Raw genomic sequence first — 6518 nt, forward strand, 5'->3', positions numbered from 1 at the left:
ATGATGTAAAACAGAAAGGTTCTCTTGATCCTCCATTATCCAAGATGGAAAACCATGAATAATAACAAAACAGAATGCTTTAGTTATTATCATTATGAAATGATCATCTGTCACATTATCCAATCAAATGGCATAAGTAATGGCACGTTTTTTGGGAATTTCAGGAAATGAACTTTAACTGCAACAAAATCTGGTTTAGGGCTACCAAAAGGCTAGATCTCTGCAGCTCACTGGAATTCAGACAGGCAAACCTTAGGTTACTGGCCCACCTCTCTTATCTTAAGACTACCACAACCTTTATGCATTTGTTTTCTTGTAAAGAGTTAAATGAAGGTCTCATGTTGTATCATTTGAAAGCACCCTCCACTCTAATTTCCTCTCTTCCACTCATTCTCATCTCCTTTCTCTCCATATCTTATTTCCAAACTCATCCCATCTGCCCAGATTCCCAAAACATCTGGTTGCTTTGGGCATGCTCCAGTTGAGAAGCATCCAGAACCCTGAAGCGGAAAGAGTGAAAAGAGAGGGGGAGAAAAGAAAGAGAGGAGGAAAGACAAGGGAGTGGGATATGAGAGAGGAAAACACAACGGAGAAAGACGACTGAGAAAGACAATATTGATATCTTAAAAAGTGCTAGACGTAGAGAAAAAAGGATATATATATATATATATATATATAGAGAGAGAGAGAGAGAGAGAGAGAGAGAGAGAGAGAGAGAGAGAGAGAGAGAGAGAGAGAGAGAGAGAGAGAGAGCGAGAGAATAGGGGTATCCTGGCAACTATCCAGGCCTCAGCCCAAAGCCAGGTCCTGCTGCCGCTTCTTGTTTGTCCAGAACATGGTGCTGTTCCCACTCTGCAAACTGCTCTCAGGTCAGTCCAACTTATCCATCAAGGCACCTTCACTTCTTATTTTCCTCTCTCTCTCTCTCTCTCTCTCTCTCTCTCTCTCTCTCTCTCTCTATCTCCTTAATCTCTCTATACCTCACTTTCCTCTCTCTGTGAATCCTCACATCGCAGGCAATTGGTAAACAAGTCATGGTTTTTCCAATTGCGAAATGGAGGAGAGTGAGAGATGTTTTTTTGGTTCATGTTTTAACCTCATACTGTTCTATCCGAAGCAATCAACCTGTTCAGTAGGCATGAAACAGAAGAAAACGCAAAACAGAGTGAAACAGGACACCCAAAAATAAACACTTGTTTTCATTTTCTATTGCAAAAGTTTTTCTACTGTGTCCCCTAATGAACACAATCCTGGTGTCCTGATTTGACATTTGGGATCTAACACAGTTTGTTTCTTAGATAAGATCTTGGTAGCTCACTGACTACAAGACTTTCAGGACACGATGGTAGGCCTACATGAAGCAGGATAATTTAGAAAGTTGACTTGGGTGACACAGCCTACAAGTTCTGTAATGATACCGAGAGAGACTTTCACTACTAAAAGAATTGCAAGTTGTCACACTTATGAAGTGTAAGTGCATTCTTCTCATTCCCAACCTGGAATGTAACATTTCTTCCCTCATCAATGCTTTATTTTCAGAGCCACTGAGACATTTGTAAGCTGTGTACATAAAAGCCCAATGCAGCTGTTTTTATCTCAATATCAAATCATGGGATTGAGGGATTGGAGTCATAAAACGAGTTTTATGACTCCAACCTAAGTATATGTAAACTTCCGACTTCAACTGTAAAGTACAATGTATAAAAATGGAATACATTTCAACTCTATATCTGACACGGTATAGGTGTTTTCTTTTTTTTAAGCCTATAACCATGTGTGTGAAGTGTATACTTTTTTTTCAAAATAGATTTGTTTAAGACTACCAAGAAACACTCTGTTTGACCCTGATTTAGCCCACTGCAGTAAATAAGATAGGAATGTGTGCTCTCACTCTTCAAATCAAAATGGCCACAGATCCATTACTGTATATTCTAGGCTGATGGAACCAGTGTGGTAAGTCTGTGTGTGTGTGTGTGTGTGTGTGTGTGTGTGTGTGTGTGTGTGTGTGTGTGTGTGTGTGTGTGTGTGTGTGTGTGTGTGTGTGTGTGTGTGTGTGTGTGTGTGTGTGTGTGTGTGTGTGTGCACACCAGCCCCAGGTCAGTTAACCAGTAGGCTATGTTGTGTTTTATCCAACAGGGTCAGTCAGAGTGACCAAGAAGCAGCTGGTCCTGTACTGTCTGCTCCTATCTCTGCTCGTTTGTGAGTGTTACATCAGTATTTGTTCTCTCGTCACATTCTGTGCCCAGGAAGTGGAGAACGCTTTTGTTTTTGTCAGGGTACCTTTTGTGCTGTGACCTCATTTGCCCTGACTGGTGTCTAAAAGTAGTTCCCTTCATTTCAGACATTTTCAGCAGTCTGCTAAGAAAATATGATATTGACAAACAATTCGGTGACACGTCTTTCCAAACATTCTGTGGTAATATGGACAGATGAAGATAATTAAGACCAACTCAGTACATTATAAACTTCATTAGAAAAGTGCACTGCTCTTATTGCTTCACATTGTAATAGAACCACTCACACTAAATATTTGATTTGTTCCTGTCGTATAGTTGATGTGTTTCTATGTAATCAATCTGTAAAAGTGAATAAATTGCACGTTATGAACATGGTTGACAAATTCTTGACTTTTTTTCTCCTCAGACTTTTTAAGATGGAGGAGAGCAGTGCTCAAGGTGGACACGCACCCTCTTTCTCTAGATGCAGAATCAGGAAGTGAAGTCAGAGACATAGGGGTGGGCAGTGTGGAGGAACAGCAACAGCGCCTCCCCCTGGAGACATCCTGGGGTGCTCCTCTGGTGTGGGGCGACTCTGACGGCTCAGCGTGGCGGAGGGCCGAGTTTGCCCACCGCAGCGTCCGCACAGGCCTGTTGACGCTCGCCGTGGGGCCCTACAGCCACTTCCTGCGCCGCTTCCTCTCCTCGGCCGAGCTCTACTTCCTGCCCGGTAACACCGTGGTCTACTACGTTCTTACAGACAGCCCTCGCGCCCTGGATCCCCTGACCCCGCTGGGCCCCGGCAGAGAGCTGAGGGTGGTTCCTGTGGCCGAAATGCCCGGCTGGGAGCGTCTAGCCCAGGGCCGCATGGCCCTGCTGGCGGCCGCCATTAAAGAGCCGGTCAGGCACGAGGTGGAGTACGTCTTCTGCATGGACGTGGACCAGGAGCTGGTGGCCCCGGTGGGAGCTGAGATCCTGGGGGAGCTGGTGGCCGCACTGCACCCGGAACTCTACGGCATGCCCCGCCACACCTTCCCGTATGAGCGCGAGCCCACCTCGCTGGCCCAAGTGGAGGAGGACGAGGGCGACTACTACTACACGTCGGAGCTGTACGGGGGTCTGTGCGCCGAGGTGTACGCCATGGCCCGGGCCTGCTCCCAGCTCATCCTCCAGGACCAGGAAAAGGGGCTGAGGGCTCGCGGACTGGAGGAGAGCTACCTCAACCGCTACCTGATCAACCGCAGGCCCACTTGTGTCCTCTCGCCCGAGTACAGCTGGTGGGACTCAGCCCTGGCCGCCGACGTGCCCACAAGGAGGGTGGTGTCCCTGGGGAGGCAGTGTGACTCCCTGGAGCCACAAAAGAGACAGGAGCAGAACTGCTGATAGGGTTATTTCTTTGCTTTGTCTTAGAATTATAACAATTATAAAATGTAGATACATTCCAAAAGCAATTTTAAGGCAAATACAAGGATCCCTTGGAATCTTTTGATGTGTCAGTAATTAAACTAATGGCAGCAGACCCATTGGAGTAAATACTGTGTGTGTGTGTGTGTGTGTGTGTGTGTGTGTGTGTGTGTGTGTGTGTGTGTGTGTGTGTGTGTGTGTGTGTGTGTTTGTCTTCAGCCTATCTCTTCTGCACCAGACAAAAAATGAATTAACCTGTCTCTTTAGACACAGGCCTATACCATTAATGTCAGCTTGTAGGTACGACTCCAAAGGCTTTTGTGGTTTCCAATAGGAGTCAACATTGTAAGTGCCCACTTTCACTGCACTGGCCAATCATTAACTGGTGGAGCTGCCGTTTCAAGGTCTTTAAATACACAGCAGTGGGATGCTGCTTCCCCACGTGCCATTTTGGCCTTTGCGTTCAGGGCTGTGTGTGTGTAGAACTAGAGGACACTAGGCAAAGTGTTCCCATTGTCAATGTAATAAGTATCCTCTTTCTTATACTGCTTACGAAAATGTTTGTTCCCCAACCGTTTTTTTACAGCACATTCGGTGCTGGGTGAAATAGAATATGCACTCGGCATATCAATATAGTGACAGGTGCTTGGGAAGAAGCATGAGAATACTGAAAATGACACAAAAAGACCAGCTATGACTCACCAACTTGTTAAACACACAAATGTTTCAATATCTTCCTCAGGTGAAGAGAAGCTTACACTCATTCTTAGTTTTATGGATTTAATAAAATTTTACTTTTTTAGGTTCTCTAACATGTTCTGGCATTACTCTCTCTCTCTGTTTCTCTCTTGCTCTCTCTCTCCTCCCATTCTTGCATGCTACTACTCTTCAACGGGAAGGCTAACACGGGCAGATGGCTTTTTCCCACTGCCAAAAGTAGCTGTCTCCAGGGCCAAATCGCCACGTGTAGTCATTCTTCAGTTTTTACTGTCTCACAGTCCCAGTGAACTCTTAACTGTCTTGGTCACGCTTCCACAGTAACACTTCCTTTTGATAGCACACATCTGTAGAGGTTCAAACTATGCAAAATATCCACAAACAAGTTTTTGGATATTTATGTCATTTGCATAGCTGTTGGCTTAAAGGGCAACTTCGCCACTTTTCAAACTCATATTCATTATCTCCAGCACCAAACCAGTGTCTACATATGTGAAAACTTTGCATTTCTACATTTTGTAGAAAGAAGATATCATGTTAAAAAGTTCTACCCAATGACATCATCAAAAGTTTTAAAAAAAATGTACAACTGATTTTCAAACACTATGAGATTGTGATGTGGGCAGCAAGAAGATACGCTCTCTGGCTAGAAAATTGTTCCAGGTTTGGAAAATCACAGTTTTTCTTACTTTTAATCCTACCATGTGAAGTCACAGAGAAGCATTTTAGGTCCTTTCTTCTAATATTTTTAACCACAGATCATAGAAACGCACTGTTTTCACATGTATGTAGACATTGCTTTGGTGCTGGAGATAATGAATATGAGGTTGAAAAGTGGCGGAGTTGCCCTTTAATTGTCACAAATATGCATCCTCATCTTTAGTGCAAGTCAACAGAAAAGCAAGCTCAAACTTCAAAAGAACCACTACGGTTCATCTTTATACACCGATATTAACTTTAAACACTGATAAAAGGAATAAGTGACTTACGCATGCTACTTGAAGAATACTAACAGAGGTCTTACAACTCCCTTTGAACTCAATCATTTTAAGCTGTTGCTTAGTAAACAAACCCCCAAATGTAGGATCACTGACTCTCTGGGTCCATAGCAGACTTTAATGTGTTTCAATAAGAGTTCAACATTGAATTTTTTTACCTTTATTTAACTAGGCAAGTCAGTTAAGAACAAATTCTTATTTACAATGACTGCCTAGGAACGGTGAGTTAACTAACTAACTGGTGATGCCTCGTTGCAATTGGTTATTCCCTATCATTTGCTACAATGTCAATGAGCATCATCACATTTTTCATTTGCGGTACCTCAAAATGTTGTGATTACCAGCTGAGATAAACTTTTATGAGTTTGTCTGGGCAGTGTCTTAAACCTTTTACTGCAGTGGGCTAAATCAGGGTCACACAGAGTGTTTCTTGGTATTCTTAAACAAATCTACTTTGAAACAAAAGAATACACACATGGTTATGGGCTGAAAAAAAGAAGACACCAGTACCATGTCAAATATATATGGTTAAAATGTATTCAATTTTGAGTTTGCATCCCAATATTACATTTTATATATAGTACCAGTCAAAAGTTTGGACATACGTACTCATTCATTTATTTTGACTGTTTTCTACATTATAGAATAATAGTGAAGGTATAAAAACTATGAAATAACACATATGGAATCATGTAGTAACCAAGGAAGTATTAATCAAATGAAAATATATTTTATATTTGAGATTCTTCAAAGTAGCCAGCCTTTCCCTTGATGACAGCTTTTCACACTCATGGCATTCTCTCAACCAGCTTCAACTGGAATGCTTTTTGAAGGAGTTCTCACATATGCTGAGCACTTGTTGGCTGCTTTTCCTTCACTCTGTGGTCCAACTCATCCCAAACCATCTCAATTGGGTTTAGGTCAGATTATGACCTGGCCAAGAGTCTGAACTCTCTGGAGGGCCACAATTTTAGAATAAGCCAGAATTAGTGTTTCACGTAAACTTTTCTGGGGTGCGGCTTATCAAGTGGATTTCTTACAAATGCTATTTCGAACTCAAATTTAGATTTGTGATTAAAAAAAATCTATATCCTACAATTGACCTCAATTCTGGGGCATAACACATTCATTAACAGGGCCTCTGAGTATTGGCAAAGGAGAAAGAGCATATTTATCTCTTTGT

At 42.6% G+C, this 6518-nt stretch overlaps 1 protein-coding gene across 1 annotated transcript; it reads left to right on the forward strand.

The window, feature by feature from the left end:
• Positions 1-724: 724 nt before the first annotated feature.
• Positions 725-4383, forward strand: LOC129834481 (globoside alpha-1,3-N-acetylgalactosaminyltransferase 1-like). The gene is made up of 3 exons (XM_055899504.1): positions 725-869; positions 2137-2199; positions 2644-4383. The coding sequence occupies exons 1-3, from the start codon at positions 836-838 to the stop codon at positions 3597-3599; spliced, it is 1053 nt and encodes a 350-aa protein (XP_055755479.1). The 5' UTR covers positions 725-835; the 3' UTR covers positions 3600-4383.
• The last annotated feature ends 2135 nt before the right edge of the window (positions 4384-6518 follow it).

The sequence above is a fragment of the Salvelinus fontinalis genome, chromosome 3 (assembly GCF_029448725.1).
Source record: "Salvelinus fontinalis isolate EN_2023a chromosome 3, ASM2944872v1, whole genome shotgun sequence".
In the NCBI taxonomy this organism is placed as follows: domain Eukaryota; kingdom Metazoa; phylum Chordata; class Actinopteri; order Salmoniformes; family Salmonidae; genus Salvelinus; species Salvelinus fontinalis.